Genomic DNA, 22,041 nt, shown 5'->3' with positions numbered 1-22,041 from the left:
TGTAAATATTTATGTATATATATGTGTCTGTGTGTGTATATGTATATATATGTATACTGTATGTATATATATATATATATATATATATATATATATAATATATATATATACATGTATATATATGTGGATGTGTATATGTATATATATGTAGATATGTGTATATGTAGATATGTATATATATATATGTATATGTATATACATGTTTATGTGTGTGTGTGTATATTATATATATATATATATATATATATATATATAAAAGACAGCAACACTTATAACAATGACAACACAATTACATTGACAATCATGTTACGTTATTTTTAAAATGTTTCCTTTTTTTTTTCATAACCTCTTTAACACACTACTTCTCCGCTGCGAAGCGCGGGTATTTTGCTAGTATAGATATAAATATAGACATACATATATACATACATACATTCACATATATATATATATATAAATATATATATATATATATATATATATATATATATATATATATATATATATATATATATATATATATATATATCTACTGTATATATACATATCTACTTATTGGCTCCTGTATTTAGGATATAGCGGGTTGGATAATGGATGGATGGACATTTGTATGCATAGCCCCATTTGCCCGTTTTCGTTTTTTTTCTTTGTTCAGTAATATTTCAGCAAACCTGGAGCTTGTCAGTTCAAATCTTGGTACTGACACCACTGTGTGACCCTGAGGAAGTCACTTCACCTGCCTGTGCTGCAAAAAACAAAAGCAATGTAACAAATTGTACCTCAGATGTTGCAAGTTGCTGGAATAAAGGCATAAGTCAAATAGATAAATATGTATTATACACATAGGAACTATTCATTTATTTTCAGTTAAGTCATCTGCAGCAAACTTTTATAAATGAGGGTTTCTCCTTTTTAGATAGTGCAAACTGTTTCTTCTTCATTGACGTTTTCTCTTGGAGAGCTTTTTTCATTTCATTGAAAATTAAAGCAGCAGCTGCAAAAATATGTAGCTTTCTTATTAATTTTTCAACATTGTGTAAAATAAATTTATAAAGTAACATAAAAGGTTTAAATACTGGTTATCCTTTAACACTAAAATATTACTAAAGAGATACAAAGAAAGTAAAATAGATATGTTCTTTTTGTTTAAGGAGATTAAATATTACTGAAGAAAGAAAAAAAAAATTAAACAGCCAAATGGGGCTATGCATACGAACTTGAAAGGTTTAAATAAAACAGAAATATATATTTTATTTTTACTTGCTTAACTTGTGGAGGGTGTATCCTGTAGCAAAGCCCTAACTTTTTTCGTGAAAGCCCATTTCAGTCAATAAGTCTTAAAAAATGGTGTAAAGATATTGACAATAAGCTACACAAACCCACCAAGACATGGAATCGTTTAAATCAAGTATCATTACATCTTCCTTTCTTAAAGAGAAGTAAGGCAGTACTTATAAGCTTACATATTTATATATAGACATACATACATATATATATATATATATCTATATCCGAAGCCGTGCAAGCACACTGTTGAGAATGCAACGTATAGTTGTACAGAAGAAAAGCAATGTTGCCTCAAATGAATGGCAACCATTTGTAGGTGTATGAACTTAATTTAAACTTTAGGTTTACACGGTGCTTTCTTTCCGAAGTACCTGCACTCATGAATATGTCTGTATGTGTCAGTCGGTCAAATCCATGCGCTTCGCACCGGCGAAGTACCGCTTTTAAATTTTTATTAAGAAGAAAAGAAAACCTTTTTAAATTGAGGGAAAATATACTAATAACAGTTTGTTAAGGATCTGTTTTTTTGTGAAGCTGCCTTCACTCGAGTGATCACTTCGACCTGACTTGCTGGCCAACTATAAGCGTTACCTGGTAGGTAACCACCCATACAATCAGATTGTGAATCAGACTACGAATGCCGTGAATGTAATTACCCCGATCTACATGTTGTCAAATAAACGAACCACACGCCGTGGCGCAATTTTAGGGGCTTTGCCTGTAGCGCTGACGTCCGAGGTTCGATTCCCATAAGGGAGTGAAGTGAGTGGCTGGTTACCTACCAGGTAACGCTTATGGTTGGCCAGCAAGTGAGGTAACATCAGCCACGGTGCCTTCAGTTGTGAGAAGCAGATCATAGAATGGTTGAAAATAGTTTACTGTCAAATAATGCAAAGAGTACGCGACACGTCTTTCCCCCTTATTCTTGGCTCATCAGGCGTACACACTCACTGCACTTGCTTACGGTAATTGAACCTCGGACGTCAGCGCTAGAGGGGCTTAGCAGCGGTGAAGTATTGCTTTTAAATTTTAATTAAGAAGAAAAGGAAACCTCAGAGGTTCGATTCCCGTAAGGGAGTGAAGTGAGTGGCTGGTTACCTACCAGGTAACGCTTATGGTTTGCCAGTTAGTGCGGTAACATCAGCAACGGTGCCTTCAGTTGTGAGAAGCAGATCATAGAATGTTTGAAAATAGTTTACTGTCAAATAATGCAAAGAGTACGCGACACGTCTTTCCCCCTTATTCTTGGCTCATCAGGCGTACACACTCACTGCACTCGCTTACAGTAATCGAACCTCGGACGTCAGCGCTAGAGGGGCTTCGCAGCGGTGAAGTATTGCTTTTAAATTTTAATTAAGAAGAAAAGAAAACCTTTTTAAATTAAGTCTTAAAAAGAGGTGTAAAGATATTGACAATAAGCTACGCAAACCCACCAAGAAATGCAATCGTTTAAATCAAGGCGCGAGTCGAAAAACACCATCCCATAATATTAGTTAACGATTAACACATTTCTATATGTATTGTAAGCATACAATACAACTGATAATATGTTGCGCTTAATTATCTGGTGTACTGACATTTTTGCGCGTTTAACGTCTGAAATCTAACGTGGTTTGTGCCCTTCAGAATGAAAACAAGTTTGCATTTACCTTTTTAGTAAAAGGCGAGCTTTTAAGCCTGAGAAATCACCCCGTAAATGCACACTTTTAATTGCACATGTGTTAATATGTATGCTTACACAGTATTAAAAGACACTCAAAAATTAACGTCATTTACCTTCGTTCCCGCGTTTGACTCGTACTGTAAATCTCTTCCTTGTTTTTAGTTCACGTGATTACGTAGGAGGTGTGATGACGCCATACGTGACTCCGCCTCCTCCATTAGAGTATATGGACAAAAAACATGTTCCAGTTATGACCATTACGCGTAGAATTTCGAAATGAAACCTGCCTAACTTTTGTAAGTAAGCTGTAAGGAATGAGCCTGCCAAATTTCAGCCTTCCACCTACACGGGAAGTTCGAGAATTAGTGATGAGTCAGTCAGTCAGTCAGTCAGTCAGTGAGTCAGTGAGGGCTTTGCCTTTTATTAATATGTATAGATGATAACTGTAAATGTATATTTACATGTAAGACAGGATACAAGACAGACAAACAAGTAACACAGACAAACAGCTTTATTATACCAAGTCTTCAAAGATGATGTCCAATGTTGTGTGGAGCTGTTACTGTTATTTGGGTTCAGTTAGAGGAACTTCTTGCTTTGGTGATCACTCTTTCTCTTTGCGATGTGATACTTTGCTCATGGTGTGCTGTGCCTTTCTCAGTTAAGCTATTTGCTGTGCCCTCCCCAACTTCATAGGGAAAAGCAGTACTCTTTCTGGTACAACAGTTTAGATGCTGAAGATTCCATCTTGAAGGAATGGCTACTTCTTAGTCTTCTTGGAATGGTGTTTAGTTACTTCCACAGAGCTTTCAGGTCCACAAAGAGAAGTGATTGTCACCTTTTAGTTCCTCAAAAAGTGAGCGGCTCGTCAGCTTTTAGGTTTTGGATGGCGGTGGTTTTAGAGAGTGCAAGAGGTCATTTTGGACAGAGTGCCTAGATTTTTCACCCATGTGAGAAGTGAGGCTAGTTTTTAAAGGAATGTGTAACCACTTGTGATTGGATTAAAGTAACTTTCAGTCTCAGGTCAGTTCACTTTCTAGGCACAATATTTTGTCCATCACATTTGTCATTTGTTGAATTATAGCTCTTTGTTTTGACTCGAGTGTCCATTTTGCGATTTTTTGTCTGAAGGGGCCCCAGCAATGATATCAGTTCAACTCTGATTTACAGTTTTGATATCAGATGAAGTATAGGCTGAGGTTGGGACAAAATGGAGTTCAGTCACATAGTTTGGAATCCAGGTTGGAGGAAGGTGAACCTGGATTTCTGTATACCTGTTAATCTGCTGTCTTAATAGGCTTGGTGTGCCACTAAAAAGCCTAGCAGAATGAGCAATGTCCACTTTGTTCTAAAATTCCCACAGACACAAAGGATTGTCCTGCTTTTATCATGTCCTGAAATTACATTTTCTCTTTTTATCTGCAGACTCACTAGCACTAAGACTTTGAACAGGTACAAGAAAGCAGCACCACATACATAGTTCAGTTTGCTTTAGTGGCAGATTTGGAGACTTGGAAGTGCATTATGTATGCAGACATCTTGCATGTTTTTCAAGCAATTACGAAAAAAAAAATTACGTGCCAGTTTGCTGATTGCATATTTTGAGCAAAAACTGCTTGGTTACAATCTATTGCTAAAAAAACCAATGCATCATTAAGATAGGTGAAGGTATTTTTGACTGTGTAGTAAAATTTTCGGAGTTCATAAAAGCACAAATTCTGTGGCAGGTGACATACCACCCTCTATTTAGTGTACTATTTATTGCAGCAGTACACAATCTGAGATGTATCCTATAAACAAGGCCGCTGATGCATCACAGAGAGTTTTCATTTCTGTCTTGCTGAAGAATGGAGCCTTTGGCATTTGGTACAATATGTCACTTTAAATATTTCAAATTGGACTGTTGGCTGATTTATCCTATCACCTATATAAAATACACAAATAAAGCATACATTTTTAGGAATAATTTACCTATGTACCTCAACTTTTTTCCTCAGTTTATTTAATTGTTAAATATAAACAAGGATACACTGAACAATTGTTGTTAATTGTTAATGGTGGAGGTCATTTAAAAAGACATATTTAAAAAAAATGTTACTTAAGACAACATAAATAAACTGCATTGAATAAGTTATTTTCCGTTTTATTCCTTATCTAGCACCATGAGTCAAGTAACTAATCTAAGTGACCATACATACCATCCTTTTAAAAATGACCTTTTGGAAGAATTTATTTCTCTCTGCTTTACTAATGCTTACACCGACAGTGATATGCCTCAGGATTCTATTTCCTGTTTTGAATTATATTTATTGTTTTATTACCAATTTGTTTGCTTTAGACTTTTCTTTATAAAGAAATACTTCACCAAAAAAAGAGATTTTATAAGTTACTTACCCCATGTGGTTTGTAGGTAATGGCCAAGAAAAAAAATGTAATCTTATTTCATGCAGAATGGTGAGAAAAAAGTTTATGATACAGTGGCGGAAATAAATACTAAAAACACTAGCATTTCTCCAATTAAAAATATTTCCGGTTCAATAATGAACATGGAATTTAGACCAGACATTGGAATTAACTCAATAAAATAACACAAGAAATTGTAACATTCTAATTCATAAAAAAGTTATGTGCAAAAAAGTGTATAATAAAAACCAATAGTGACCAATGCTTTACAAAAAAAAAAAATCTCATGTTACTTGTGTCACATAATCCACGTCAGTTATCCAGTTTGTTTGCTCAAAATGTGCAAAATGCACCTTTTTTTGGTAAAATATTTTTTAACTATATACTTATGGAATAATCTTCAAACATAGGTAAGAAACTAAGGTCACATGGAACTGACTTTTTAATATGAAGATCTGCCTCTCCTCCTCATTTGTTGTTCAAGAGTCCTATCTTCAGTTAATAAGTGAATCCTGTGAGGATTTAAAACTGATAGCATAATTATTCCTCAAATCAGGTGATATCTCTGTCTTTGTCTGTCCATCTTTTTACTAGCTTTGTCAATTCTTCATCTTGACTCTGTCACTTTTTTATGTTCCATTATATAAACAACATTCAAACCTCTTCCCTCAACTTGGCTTCGGTTCAGAAACCTGTCACCTTTCTGCCCCTCTCTAGTAGAATGGTATTCACATTAATGTTAGGTATTGTTCTAGAAACTTTAATCATTGATACAATTTTTTCTTAGGCTTTACCCTATAAATGGCTAATGATGGCAGGCATCGTACTTTAACTGTGTCATTTGGTGCTGCTTGAATGTTAAGACAATCAACTGTAGTGAGAGCAGTTTGCTGATGTACAGTATGTGCAGTTGCACTTTGTTTTAAAAGTTTGTTACATTTATCAAATACTCAGTAAGCAAATTATCATAAAACTGTAATATACTCAGCACTATTTGGTTTCATGTTGATTAACTACTTTGAAAAAATATTCTTTGATACTTTGAACCCATCGACTCTTTTTTGAGGGCTTTTTTTTATCCATCTTTTACTCATCTTTTACTAAAGATTTGTGCTTAATAATAGTACCGGTTTGTAATCCTTACAATATTATATTTAGTTCATTCATTTGTTTAATTAATGAACCATGTAAATTTCTCTGTGCCTCAATTTATATAAAAAGAAACTGAAAGTGACTTTACCTATTAGAATATCTGGTGAAACTTTCAGAAGTGATTGTATGTAATATATTTAATCAGCTATGAGCAATTTCTCCAGTTTTTGTTCCTGTATTAAATTAATGAAGCCATACTTTATGTGACAAGCAGAATGAGACGTCCAGTGTAAACCTTGCACTTCCTTTCTTTATATTTGATTACCTCAGTTTATTAATTTTTACAGTCATAAATTCTCCTCTAAATTAAGTATACAGTATACCAGGCTTCAAATGCTTCTATCAGCATAAGTTTAGAGAGCCAATGCCAGTCACCTCTTCCATCTGAAAGTGAGGATAAGCAGAGGAGCCTAAATTTGAAAAGGCCTGTCTTTCTCACTGAATGGAAGGTTGCCACTTTTGATTGACGAGAGTAGGAATTATACAACCAAAAAGAAGAGGGGCTTTACTTTGAAGTGATGTATGAATATGAAATGTTGATCTAAAAAGAGTCCACTGTTTGGAGGCTAGGCATCTAACAATGAAATATTTTGTGTTCTATTATTTTATGAGATACTCTGTACAATATTTAAATATTTAATCACAGAAAACTGCAGGACAAAATACCATAAGAGGCTAGTACATTTCTCAGTTCAGGATTAAAACTAATTAAAACTTAGTAAAAGACTCATGAATCAAAATTTATTGATTTTAATTTTACTGAAATATACTTTTATTTAACTATTTTCTTGGTTTTGACTGTTGTTATAAAATATCTGCTTCCTAGTGAAGAAATACTGTATCACCATATTGCTAGATATGTTTCATGCTGAAGATGTAGGCGCTTTCATGGAGCACATTTGGCTATGCTTTTTTTAAGCTTGGCCAGCTCAGAGAAGGTCTGACTTCCATCACTGATGGAGATAATCCTTCAATGGCATTGCCTGATTTCCTGTCTCATATTGTACGTTACATTTGTTCAATTCAAATGCACAAGTAAGGCATTTATAATATCAATAAAATATTTTCATGATTTATTGATGTTATTCTTTGAAAATAATACCATTTTATTATGGGTTTCATATAATTTTTGTGGTTATGTATTTACATGTTGTATTGTTTAATATTTACTGTTAGTGCATTATAATTATTAGTGAATTAATTTTATTAATTGTATTAATTTATTAATTGTAAAAATGTTTAAGCACTTTCAAACTATTTATTGAAAAACACTTTACAAAAATAAATTGAACTGAAAATAACATGTATAGCACTTATTTTGAAAGTAAGGTTCCAGTGAAATTATTTAAACACTTCTAATAGTGTGGTGCTTGATAGTTTGTGCTATGTAAAGAGTAAAAGTATATACCTGTACATCTTATTCAAACCCATTATAAGGTAATTGTCTTGCCAGCTGCATAATTATGAAATTAAATTGCTGTTGATCAGATTTTGAAGTTCCTAGCTCCATATATATCTAAATAAAATAAAGTTTACTCACTCATGCACTTGCTCATCAACAAAAACACTATTTCCTATTTCATTAAAAGGATTACATTTGGCAGGATTGTACATCTAGGCCAGTAGGAATCTGCTAAGAAAGGACATTTCAATATGCCAATGTTTTAGATCCAAAAACCTCTTCCAAGAGAAAAATTAAACACGCCAAAATCTCATAAATCCTTTGACTGATTTGATTGAAGTTTAGTAATGTTACGCAAAAAAAGAAAATGAGTGACACGTGTTTTTGTCAATGTTTATTAATATTATATTAACTTACATGCATTGTGCCCCGCTGAGATGTGGATTTATGCAAACAAAGGATGCAGCAGAAGCGATTGACAGCAGCACTAACAAATAGGGTAGACAGATGACTAAATGAGAGGCAGAAAAGATAAAATGAACAGCATTATTTTTGTTTGCCGTGTACAGTGAGGTGTGAAATTTGTAAAGAGAAAGGTTGACAAAGATGTGAAACTCAATTGTGCCAGTGCCAGACACTGTGCCTGTGAGCATTGGTGTTGCTTTTCTAGAAAGTGAAAAGGCAGGAAGAGAGAGTAAGTGGCAGAAGTGGTGTCTTTGGATCCAAGACAAGGTGGACAGATGACGTAAGTCTAAACTTAATGGGTCCCCCACAAGGTCCTCTATTGTAATATACATTTGCATCTATTGTCTTTAAAAGTGGACACTCTGAAATTATTTACATATACATTCACATCTGTGGACTTTAAAGGTAGACCACAAACAACTGATGAAAAGCATGAAAAGAAGTATTTGAATGAACAACCTAGTCAAGTTAAAATCGTAAACATCTTATAATGATATCTCAAATTTCACATAATTTCTACTGATTATCCATTTCAGTTCAAGAGAATACACTTTCTTTTTTCACACTATGAAATTGTGTATCGCAGTGACCATCAGCAAAAGCCAAGTCACTAGGAAGAACAGGATCTGATCTAATGCAAGAATGTTTTACTTCTGTGCAGTTGTATATATCATTTTCAAGAGTAAGCATCTCCAGTGACCTAATAACAGTATTTAACTGTTGCCTTTATCCAAGGTGACTTATAACATTTGTGAAACAATGGGTTAAATTTCATTTGTTTTTCTATTTGGTTCACAGGCAGTTGAAGTGACTTGTCACTCAATGTCACTACCAGGGTTTAAACCCACAACCTCAGGGTTTAAAGTCCTAGGTCCAGATCTTTAACCATTACACCACACTGCCCGTGAATAATACTAGCCTTTAATAAAAAAAAAAAAAACTACAAAAATTGTATACAGAAAAGTACTTAGTTACATAGTACTTCTGATACATCTATTAACTGATGGCAATATAACTGAGGCACTTTGTCTGATGAAATTTCCCAGGTGAAGCTGAGTACCACAGCTAGTTGAGCATAAGGCAGAAACTAATCCTAGACTTGGTTCTTTCACAAGTAATAGTCATGCACACACACCCATACTTACTTGTACTAAGGCCAACTTGCAGAAGGAAATTAACCTAACCTGTAATATTTAGTTTAATAATATTTCAAGATAAACCATACCTCTAAGGCAGATGTTTTAAAAAATCACCATGCTGTTTCAGCAGTGTCAGCAGTCCAGGAGGTGAGCAATATGGTAATGTATTTCAGTTATTTATATTCAGTTTCAGAATTCGTGAATTGTTAGTTTGGTCTTTAGTTTGATTATATTTAAGTAATTTTATATATTGTTAATTAAGTATGATTTACTCTTAAAAATTAGATTATGTAGTTCTCATGGTAACAATGGTAATGATTTTTTTCCTTCATATAAATTCTTTGAAAGTATTTTTTTTCAGATTTATGGAATATTTGTTATAGGCCTTTCTGAGACATTCATGATTTTAAATTTAATATTTATTTCATTACTGTAATACACATTTGAGTATACAGTGTTCAGCTGTGTTAAATTATATGCCGTATTAGTTTTGAAACAGAAAGTACAAAACAATTGCCTTTTCACTGTTGTTGCCAGAGTAGGTTCTGCTTCCAGTGGCCCTGACCATCACACCTGGATCTATAGGACTCTGATTAAAATAAAAAAGTTCATATATAATTTCCAGTCATCTCTTTTAACAAAGTTAAAAGTTTTCTAATGGCTTCTTTCCCACATGTGTATGGGATTTGCCAGCTTAAGTGACACAGACATTGCTTAACACAGACATTGTGTTAGCAGAAACACTGGGCTGTCTAGCCAGAGAGTGTTTGAAACATTCTCACCAATATATTCCATACATGTTTGATAGGGGAGAGGTGTGGTGAGTATACTGGTGGGGGAATTAATGAACAGCCTTTAGAGCCTTTTGAGAAACATGAGTAGAATGTGGGCAGGCATTGCTTTCTTGCAAGAATACATAACCAAGCATAAAACCAGAATTGCAAATGCCAGATGCAAATCTACAGCATGGGCTTTGTGTGTTTTAGGCAAATGCCCAATGGATGTGAAATCTCACCAGATCTCTGTTGAATATGTGCATTGCCATCACTTATTCCTAGACAGAATCTGCTTTCATCACTGAAGACAGCAGTCTGTAATTCTTCCCTCCAGTCAGCCTGTACCAATTATTGTATCCCTAGCAGTTTCCACCACTAATATATTGGTATCTCTAAACTGTCTCAACCGTAATGACTATGGTCTTGTGGATGAGATAAGAACACTGTAATATTAGAACGTTAGAAAAATTATGACAAGAACAGGCCATTCATCCCAGAAATCTTGTCCATCCTATTCATCTGGAATGTTCAAAATAATATCCTGTCAATGTTTAAAGGTCCGTAAAGTCCTACCCTCTACCACACTGCTTAGTAATTTATTTAACTAGAGGGCTCTGCCCCCTGCTCACTTCGCTCGCCAACCCCTGGGTTTGGTTAACCAAATATACAATTTAAAGAGACTGTTATTTTCATTTATTTCATTTTTAATTTCTTGATATTTGCCAGTAATAAAGCTGTAGTGAATGAGTTATCCCCCTCCCCCCCAAGGGGCTGCTAGTGCCATGCTGCATGATTTGCATGTTGCGCTGCGTGTCGATCATTTTGAAGCCTGTACAGCAGCTGGTGCTGCGTGATCTGAATGTCACGCTGCGCGACAATCATTTAAAAGCCTGTACAGCAGCTGTCCTTTTGTCTCAGTTCTTTGTCTCACGGGACGTTAAAGTGTCTCCGAGAAATTGTTGGTAAGTAGGACATGATGTGCAAGTAGTCTCCCGGCACTTCAAAGTGTCTTCCGAGAAGATCCGAGAAGACCTTCTGTGCATGTGTATCACGCCAACATTTTTTAATTCTATACAAAGTTCTACTTTGTCATCTACTCTTTGTCCTGTATTTCTGGGACCGGGTGTGGTTAAATGTCTTTTTCGCAGGACGTACAACACTGCTCACGTTGTAAAGGGGTGGGAGGGGGTTTGGCATGAACGCACGCTAAGGAGTTGCGGTTGGATTAGCTGCTGTCTTGCTGCTGGCGAGCTGCGTGTTCTGCATGTCATGCGGCGCGTCGATCATTTAAAATCCTGTACAGCAGCTGTCCTTTTGTCTCACTGCCTTGTCTTGCGTGACATCAAAGTGTCTTCCAAGAAGATCACGTCTTTTCTCCCTCCCAAGATTTTTTTTATAATAGAGAGATGTGTCTATGGCTCTTTCATGAAGAAGAACTTTCTAACATTTGTGCTAAAGCTGCCTTTAACAAATTTACAACTAATCCAGTCTCTCCTCATAGTTCGTACCCCTTTGTCCCAGGATCAGCCTAGTGGCTCATCACTGGATGTTCTCTAGCACCGCTATGTATTTTTTGTAATATGGAGACCAAAACACTGTAGTTCAGGTGAGGCCTCACTAATGTTTTTTATAACTTAAGCATCAACTCCTTGGTCTTGTACTCTGCACATCATGATATCTAACCTAATATTCTATTAGTCTTCTTGAATGCTTCTGTACACTGCCAGGATGTAGACACTGACAAATCCACTATGACTCCTAGATCCTTCTCATAAGGTGTACTTCCATCAGTGCATTTAACTGACAGTATTACAGTATACATATTCAAAACTGTAAAATCTTTAGTTTTCAACATACCTCTTCATAATTGCACTCATTTTATAATCTTTGGGTATATGCTTGCAATATTAAAATTGTCTGCACCTTTGATGTCATTGATCGTGCATTCAAATTATGTTAGAAAAAAAGTATACCTATTAAAATGGATACTTCATACATGAAAAATGTATAATTTTTTGTTTATTGCAGATATGTGGGAAATTTACAGAGGATATTTGATTATTCGCCACTTGATCCTACGCAGGACTTTAACACGCAGATGTATGTATTTGCTAAGATGAATGTATTGAATGACTTAAATCAAGTGTGTTTTATTTTTTTAACCATATGATAGAATGCAGAAACTGACTGTACTATTTAGAGCATATAGAAAGTCGTATGCTACTGAAGTCTTGTGTTTGTTATCTTTTTTTGTCTTACAGGGCTAAACTGGGACAAGGTCTTCTTTCAGGCCAGTACTCCAAGCCTCCTGTGAAATCTGAACTTATTGAACAGGTGATGAAAGAAGAATACAAGGTATTGGAATGGGCATGTGCAAGCTTGATATCTAGGTATAATAATAAGGAACAAATACATCACATTATTTGCATATAATGACAAGTATATTATATATTGCCTAATCAAAATTAAATTATTTTTAAAACAATTCAACTATTATAGCATTAAATGCTATTATAGCCCTTTTAGACAACATTCTTCACATAGAAAATGTGGTTCTGAAAAAGAGTAATGAAAGTATGATATTTTGAATAAATATAGTTTATGGGAGCAAGTTTTTATGATGCCTATATTACAAAAGTTCTGACATGTGCATGCCAAAGACCAAAAATGCTTGACAGCAGAAGCTATTGCACATCATTTTGTCTAGAACTAGTAGGGAAGAGATCAGTGGCCTTAAAAGTTGGCATTTGACTGGACTAGAGCAAGCCTTGGTTTCAGAGTTTGTGAACTCATTGTTCTTCAGAAATATGACCAAATTGCATATTTGAGAGAGACATAAAAAGGAAATACAATTTAGTTTCATGACATCCTGAAATAAGGTGTCCACCCTTGCACACAAACACATCAGGAGACAGGAAGCTACACAACTTGTTATTTAAGGCATTTTCACATATAAATATTAGACCATTGGTGGGTTTTAAGTTTTCCAGCAGTGCAGGTGGAATTTCCCTTTCACACTTGTAGCCCATTGCAACAACAGACTTTCTTAGCATGTCAACACCCATAACTTATAGCCACTTCCTGATAATTATTTGTAAATTAAACTGCCTGCATGAAAGGGGTCTTAAAGGCACGTATGTTGCCTTCCTAACTAATATAAATAATGCTACTAATTACTAGGCCCTTATAACAGTACATTAACTTGCTGACTTAATATTAGGTTGCTGACTTTGCATTCATGCACATTGATTACATCAGACAAATAACCTACAGCTATAGCAAACCAATGTTTGGGATTATCTTACTTCTATATAATTAAAAAAGAAATTTTCAACCAAAAACTTCCACCTGTTTACTTTCATGGACCCATTTTCACTAATCTATATATACAGTATTATCTTAGCTAAGTTTAGGCAAAGTTATAAAAAGTATTGGAAACTCCAGTATTGGTGAACAGAGGATGTTGTGATACATTACTTCAGTGACAACTTCTGAGTCCTATCTTCTTTGTGGAAAAGCTTTATTTATGTGCATTGATGTCTTGGAATTCAACATAAGATTGTAACCAACAGCATCATAAAACCACATATTACTGGAAATGATTTTTAAGTTGCAGAAGTGCACCTTCTAAACTAGTAATAGGAATCCTTCAGAGAAAGGGTCAATTACACAATTTTTTTAAAGCTTTAAATATGTTTCATTGTCATACAGTCAAAATTAAAACAATCTATAATTAAAAAACCTGAATTATTATTCTTGAAAATTAGGTGTTATCTTTTATATGTAATTTTAAGTTTAGGTAAGGAGTATTGAAGTCGCAGTGGGTTAGTAAATAAGTTGATGTTTGTTATGCCAAAAATATACACATGCACACCAATAACCTTCCAGTAGGTAGGTATCCTTAGAAATCTTTGAAAGAGATTAGAAAGCGCTGTCACTAAATGACATTATCTAGGACAGGACTAAAAGAATATAAAAAAGTAATAAACATGTAATTTCAATAAAACAAAATGTGAAATAATACCCAAAACAGATATAAAAAAAACCTAAAATAGTTGAAGCTCATGTAAAAGATAAAGAGATATTTCCCTCAGTATTTTTGTTTCTTAAATAACTGTTCCAAACATAGTAATTCACACATTTTTACATTTTGTAAATGAAAATCGTGTCTTTTCATAATATGATTTTGTGAATTGATTTGCCCATCTGCAGACTGACAATTCATTTACAACAGTGTTTGTCAATGTAAAACATTGTTTTTTAAAAGAATTAAGCTATGAAATGAAAACAAAAGGGATGAAGTTTTTTCTTTCCAAAAAAAAACATGTTACGTTCACATTACCTGGCAGATGTGACTCAAATCTGATTTTTTTACCTTAATGTGGCACAAATCAGAATGTACGGCAGCGTATTTGAACCACAGAGAAAAAAAAGGTAGGGACACAGTGAAAATGTCTTTGTGATTGAAGTGGAAGGTTGGAAAATGTCCACTTTAAGCTCATAGTTTATTTTATCATTGAAGTAGTCTGTCATAAATGTCATCTTAAAACCAACCCAGTTGTGCTTCTGGGGCTTCCTCCTGCATTGACAGCAGTGGTAAGCAGCAATCGCCACACGGAACACATAAAATTTATGATATTCCAGCTCTCTGCACATTTAGAATCCTTACATTTATACTTGATATCACTTTCATGATGAAATGCATTAAAGTATGTATATTACATTTTACAGATAAATCGTTAACTTCATTTAAATAACGAATACTGTTAATTACACGTGTGGGGGCAGCATAGTGGCGGAGCGGTAGCGCTGCTGCATCGCAGTGGGGAGTCATGTCCCTGGTGTTCCCTGCCTGGTGTTTGCACATTTTCATGGTGGGTTTCCACAGTGTTCTCTGGTTTTCTTCCAAACAAATGAAGGTTTGGGGAATTTGGTGATGCTAAAATGACGCTAGTGTGAGTGCTTACATTCACCTTGCAATGAGCTGATGCCCCGTCCAGGGATTGTTTCTGCTTCATGCCCAATGCTAGCTGGAATGAGAGCATCCCTGGATTGATGGATGTAATCATTTAACATCCATCCTTTTTAGAGATTTTGTGGCAAGGTGTCCTCAGAATTTAGTGGATGTTTCAGGCAATTCACAACACAACAAAGTTGAACCTTTTCTCACCGTGATGATGTCTCGCACTGCCACGTGGTGGAATCTTCCAGATTTATGTAAAGTATGCCCGCAAGTATAAACAGTACACTTGTGTAGCAGTAGCATCCATAGGTACATACGTCGCGTTGTGTGAAGTGTATCCCCGGCCTAATATTTCATCAGAAATAGACACTAATATCTTAATATTATTATACAGTATATAGCTATTTATTTTATATAATTCTAGATAATTTTATACTTGTATAATTACACCAAGATTTTTTCTTTACATTTTTGCCTGAAATGCTATAAAATCAAATACATCTTTTATATCATCCTAGCTGCCTTTACATTAACCACAGTAAACATCAGTATTAGCCGTTGTTGTGTTTTAACAAAATGTGTTGAATTCTTGTATTTTTAGTTACAGTGTTGTAGGAAAATGAAGAGATCTAGCATAGTTAATCAATTATAAGTTTGCTTTTGGCAATGACAGTAATTAATTAATTAATAATCCTATTTTATTTACCTTACCTTTTTCTGTTGTAGAAGGCGGTTTATAGTCATTAGACTTGGGAAATGACGCATAATCATTTTAAGAAGCTGAATAATGCAGTTTATTGATAAACACAAGGAATATAGCAATTTGGTAAGTGCATATAGGCAGACAATATAACACAGAAGAGGATGGCTGTTTACTAGCTATTTAGAGCTCTGATTTATTTTGGTACAGACAGTTTTATGATACCAAGTCTTTAAGGATTTTGTGTTGAGTTGTTGCTGTTGTTGCTTTGGGTTCAAGTGACGGATTCTTCTTATGTTGGAGTGCACTCTTTCTTTTTGTGACCTGGGGCCTCATGTATAATGCCGTGCATAGAATTCATACTAAAACATGGTGTACGGACAAAATTGTAAATATATGTACGCACAAAAAAATTCAGATACATAATACTGCGTAAGCAAAGTTTCATGCATTTTCCATTTATAAATCCCAACCAACGTGAATTTTAATGCACATGCCTCTAACCCCACCCCGACTCCTCCTGGAATTTTGCATATTTGAATATGCAAATCAATTAAAATAGCCCCTTCCATGCAGTATTTTGTTGAAAGACAATCGCAAAAGCGTGTGGGGGAAAAAAGAAGAATTTCAGCAAATGTGAAGTGAAGGCAAAGAAAGGCGTAGTATATGTTGGCTTAAGTGGTGGTATAAGCAACAAAGGGAAATTGATAGAGTAATACAGCACGGTGGTGACACTCAAGTTCAAGTTCAGAAATTCACACAGTGCCTGAAATAAAAAAAGAAGTGGTCAGATATCAAAACTGGTGTGAAAAGGTGAATGCCAGCCCACCATCTGTTTATTCTGTTTCAGACAATAGTAGAAAAGCTGACCCCTGTGCCAAGGATGTGACTCCAGGTGGTGATGGTGCTGCTGTGCTGTGCTGCACACACACCTCTGCCTTGGAAACCGCTGGCCTACCATCTGGCTGTGTGCTGATGGACAGTATTCTGGGATCACACAATGTAATAATGGATGCTGTAAGAGATGTGGCCAAAGAACTAAGGAATATAAGGGCTGTATTATGTTATAATGACCACAAATTAAATTAATTGGTTAAAAAATAAATGGTGCCTCTAATTACCTGTTTTTACATTCTGCTAATTACTTTCAAACGAAGTTGTATTGCTGTCCAATTTGGCTGGTCATTTGGTGTGTCAGGGTCAGGCTTATCTCTTCAGGTATGGTCAAGCCATGATTGTGTGCCACATTTTGCATCACTCTAACTGCTTGCACAATGCAACACAATTTCTGTAGATTATAGAACAGCACAATAATAGAGTGGAAATGCTTTCTATTTGCACAAGTAAATTAATACTCTAAAGGTGCCTTATAAGTGTAGCATCGGTGCTGAATACCACAATGGATATATTCTGTGCTCTTTACATGGCTCTTTGAGGTGATTCACTATCCTTTAAAGGACTGCTTGCCTTTTGCCACACTAGTTGGAAAAAGAACCTGCGACTATGTAATGTGCATGCAGTTGACCACTCCGATTACCTTTTGAAAACCGGATGTTGTGCTTTGATGTTTGCCAGCTCAGCCAGAGTGTAAGGAAATCTTATATATCTGGATGAAAAGCGGTTAATAACATCCCATAAAGCTGGCATGGCACAACTCAGTGATGATTATGAAGTATCAGATCAGTCAGCAAGTTCACTTTGAAAAGCTCATGTGGCTAAAAACACGAAGGTGAACAGAGCTTACAAAGCAGCAGGTAGAGCCCAATTCCTCAAAGTCAGCCTTTGTAAAGCCAGCACCAGGTCAGCACACAACTCACAGCACACAAGAGGATAGCTCTTAGAAATCGAAGTAAACTTAGAAGCTAGTCGTCATCATCTATAAATATACTTTCTCTTCAAATTCTTCCATTCTAGTTATAGTTTTTGCTGAGAAATGTTAAATGTTATCCTGCCTGCACTGAATCCCATATTGCCCAGTTATTACATGACAAAAGAAATCAAAGGGTATTTACTTTCATTCAAATACAGTATGTGCAGCAGAAAACTCAATGCCTACTTGTTGAATTAGAATTTACTATGTTAAAATCTGAGACTCTGGATATTTACCTCAACATTTATACTTAATACTTTTATTTATTATTTATACTTACATCTCATATTATTTTGAGAATGGATAAGAGAACACATTGATATTTGTACTGAGTATTTGATTTACTTACTTTACATACTTTGATTTACATTTACATTGAATTACATTGTTCTAGGGAAGAATTTGGTGAAGAAGTTGTGCTTCTGTGTTGATTGTTCATTCAGGTAGGGGTATGACATTTTCAAAATTTCATTTTTTTTAATCAGAGCTATTATGATCAGCATTTCTGACAGGACATTTATGGATTTTGAATTTATGATTGGATGTTCTGCCCCTTAATTATTGAGGCTACAAAACAATCCTCCACGTTAAACTTGCTGTTTTACAAGTTAGTTTCAGAGTATTGTTTGCTCCAGTAACTGAGCTGTCCTGAGCAAGTCCTGAGTTCATTCTAAAAAACAGGATTTTCAAGTTATCCGTATCTTTGGCTCACAGATCACATAATTCTGGCCTTATCTATTCCAGAAAGGCCTGGTTAATCCAGGTTTTCTGGAACAGAATTAGCCTGACTTCTGTGAATTCTGAATAATTTTAACAAGATTTTGCATTAATCCTGTATGGAGTGGAACAGCAGATGTATATGTTGTCCAGCTGAAGTTGGAGTGTAAGAAAAGAGACGTGTGTCTTTAGCAGAAATTAGAACAGAATGAATTCAGACCTTTTCATTGTGTCCTGAAGTTAAAATTGACACTACTTGTCTTAGTGTGGACAATTAATGAGATTGGTCTTAGTACAATAGCTCATATTTTAATTAGTAAAATAATAGATAAAGAAGAATATGCCCTTGTTACTTAGTAAACAATAATCTTATTAGCTTAAAAGCCAAATGTGTGTATTTTATATGTAATCATGTTAAGCATGTTAACCTTGTAGTTACCCACAGGCGGTTTTGTGGTCCACCTCTGACTTTAGCACAATTGTATAAGCAGGGTGAATATGGAAGTCGCAATCGGTGGATCAAGCATGTTTGTCAAATTACGGAGGGTTCCCTCCCGATCACAAAAGTGATCGTCAGTGTTTTTCCTACTTGGTCAGAGCAGGACTTGGGAAGGTCCTCCTGGATCAGCCACCATCCACCTGCAAAGCTTTCACTGTGAATCGGCTGCAGTCATTGGGCCTGTGAATGGAGTTTTGTCCAGGATTGGCAACAATCCACCTGTAATGATGCCTCTGTGACTCCAGCATGACATTATGGTGCCCTGAAATGTGTGGGGGTTATGTATAAAAAGTGTGTTTTCTACATGATGTGAATGAAATATATGCAAATACCTTTAAATTCAAGTCTACAATGTGCACTTTAATCATGTCTGAGTTGTAGAGCAGAGGGATAAATCAAAGAAAAATGTGTCTTTGTCCCAGACATGATGGAGGGCACTGTATGTCCAAAAATTATGTTTGCATCAGCATATTCATTAGAAATATTCCATCACAGGTATTTGACACAAAAGTGTATTTCTCTAAAATGAAATATTTCATGTTTTTTGTTATATTTTTCATAGTCATTCTTATTACAGATTATAATTTTGTTTTATGTTAGATTGCATGGCCACACAGCAAATTTTCTTGCAAGATTTTTAATGTATTATTAGGGATGCTTTTGATTTGATTTCTATGCCTAGATATCATGCCACATTGCATTATGTTGCTTGTACTGTTTGTGGATTTGCTTTTTGTTCCATTGTGTTTTGTAAGAGAACTGTGAATATAAGACAATACTATATTCGCAGGATCTTGAAATCTTTAACCTGTCATACAGTCATATAGTGGTCTGAAGCAGTATCTGTAAACATTGATGAACGAAGCTATCTAACAGCATTATGTGTTGTTTCATGGCCAAGGAAGTTTAACTTTTTCAAATCAAAGAAAATCAAGAATGAGTGTAGAAATGGAAATGATGAGGAACAGATTGATGGATGGGCCTATATTTTTGAATTAAAGAAAGAACTAACATATAACTATAACTAAATATGAGGATTAATTTGGTACTCTGGTACCCTTCACCTCCATTGTAAAATGTAACAGTGGGCTACATATATTTTTAAATTTATAGAATATGCTTCACTTTACAACACAGTTTCATGTGGCAAACTAATCCATACCATAACTGTGAAAAAATAACTTGAAAAATACCAGTCTCATCCATTAATTGTAATGAATGCTTTTTGTAGGGCAGCTTTATTTTAATCAATTATAGTATCACCCATTTTTAATTTCTGTTTAATTCAGTCTAGAATGGTATAGAGCTGGAGTTTAATTCAACAACACAAAGAGTAAAACACGAGACACTCCAGTTTGCTACAGGGAACACAAAACTTGTAACATGCTGCTCACATTAACAGAGCTGAAAGATGGCAGTCAGTCTGACAGAATGTATTTGGACTGTACATGGAAACTTACAAGAAGAACTTCCAAACTGCATATCAGATAGAAATCTCCTGAGTTGGTGTCTAATTGTTATGCCATGTTCAAGCATTATATCATGCTTTTAAATTAATATCTTATTGTGCCGCATTTTTGTCTTCTGTGTTAAATGTAATATTTCAGCATGGCGAAAAATTCCTATTATTTAGTGCATGTGTGCACTTAGATTTGTATACTTATATACAGCACACACTTGTTTCTTTTGAACAGTTTCTTATGCAAATGCTGAACTCATTTTTAAAAAAATTACTTGGTACACTAATAGAATGTCAATTCTGTTCAGATATAAGAATGTGGTATTGAAGGAGATCATGCTTGGCATATATGCTTTATATGCTTATTACTGAGTTGAATAAATAACATGAGTTTAAAAAGAACTTGTTTTTTAAATTGCAGCCATTGCATCTGATTATATCTCCCCCTGGATGCTACTTTCAGAGAATATGTTTGTGTATTTATTCAGAGTTTTTTTTTTATCAATTATTTATTGTTTGTTTCTTGCAAACTCTAAATGCTTACTAAAGAAACACGTAATCTGTGACTCACAACTTTATTTACAGTCCTTTCAAAATGGAATTTCACCTCGAATGTTTAAGGCACTGACAAGTAAAGGTCACCCTGAATTTGCATCCAGTAGACAACAAGATGCACAAGAATTTTTTCTTCACTTGATAAACCAAATTGAGGTAAGTTTGGCTTCCACACCAGGCTTCTACATCATAGCCTAAAAAGTTATTTAAAGATTTATAGAGCCATTATTGTCAAATGTTAAGGGTACAGTGAAATTCTTTGTTTCATGTGCAACATGTCACCTCACTATGGTGCCATGCAAATTTGTTAATCATTATTTGTACTGAATAAACTGCTTAATAATGCATATTGATTTCAAGTTGTTAGGCTGATGTCTTTGCAGAGTGAAATCCTATTCATGAAATTCCTATTTTCTCCATACCTTTTTTTTCAGAAATGTAGTATAGCTGTAGAAACTACAGTTTTCCTCACACAACTCATAGTGTTGTACATATTAAATTGGCAACTCTAAATAGGCAACATAAATGACACCAAATTTGTAAAATATGGTGGTGTTGTGAGTGGATCCTGTGATGTACTGGTGCCCAGTCCAGGGACCTTTCCTCACTTCTACCCAGTACTCCTGGGATAGGCTCCAGCACCTGTGATCCATAACTGGAATGAGCAGGTTTTAGAATAAATAAATGAATGTAATTTGTGAGTGTGTCTTGTGATAGACCAGGGCTCCTTCCAAGGTTGTTTCTTGTCTTACAGTTATTAATGGTAAGGGTTGGTCTCTGGCCTTAGATGGTTAGGAATTGAATTAAGTGAGTTTAAGAATAGTATGGTTCTTTATGCTTGTTTATGTGTATAATGATAGAATAAGATAAGATTGTAGATTAACTTGTAAAAGATTTATTCACCTTGCAGTATATCTAGGTTAACAATTTAGACCTTTTTCTGTTACCATTATACAAAACTGATATTATTTAAATACTAGCAAAATACCCG

General features: G+C 34.8%; 1 protein-coding gene across 3 annotated transcripts in view; it reads left to right on the top strand.

The window, feature by feature from the left end:
* Positions 1 to 22,041, top strand: part of usp13 (ubiquitin specific peptidase 13) — a 355,954-nt gene that overhangs the window by 173,929 nt on the left and 159,984 nt on the right. For 2 of the 3 annotated variants that reach the window (XM_051923945.1, XM_051923944.1), the window contains exons 9-11: positions 12,316 to 12,387; positions 12,549 to 12,642; positions 21,081 to 21,206. In XM_051923945.1, the coding sequence (XP_051779905.1) occupies positions 12,316 to 12,387; positions 12,549 to 12,642; positions 21,081 to 21,206 (292 nt within the window). The remainder of the gene's footprint in view (positions 1 to 12,315; positions 12,388 to 12,548; positions 12,643 to 21,080; positions 21,207 to 22,041) is intronic. The other variant, XM_051923946.1, reaches the window with a different exon arrangement.

The sequence above is a fragment of the Erpetoichthys calabaricus genome, chromosome 2 (assembly GCF_900747795.2).
Source record: "Erpetoichthys calabaricus chromosome 2, fErpCal1.3, whole genome shotgun sequence".
Classification (NCBI taxonomy): Eukaryota; Metazoa; Chordata; class Cladistia; order Polypteriformes; family Polypteridae; genus Erpetoichthys; species Erpetoichthys calabaricus.
Note: the sequence above shows the minus strand (reverse complement) of the source record. Positions and strands in the feature narration are given on the sequence as shown.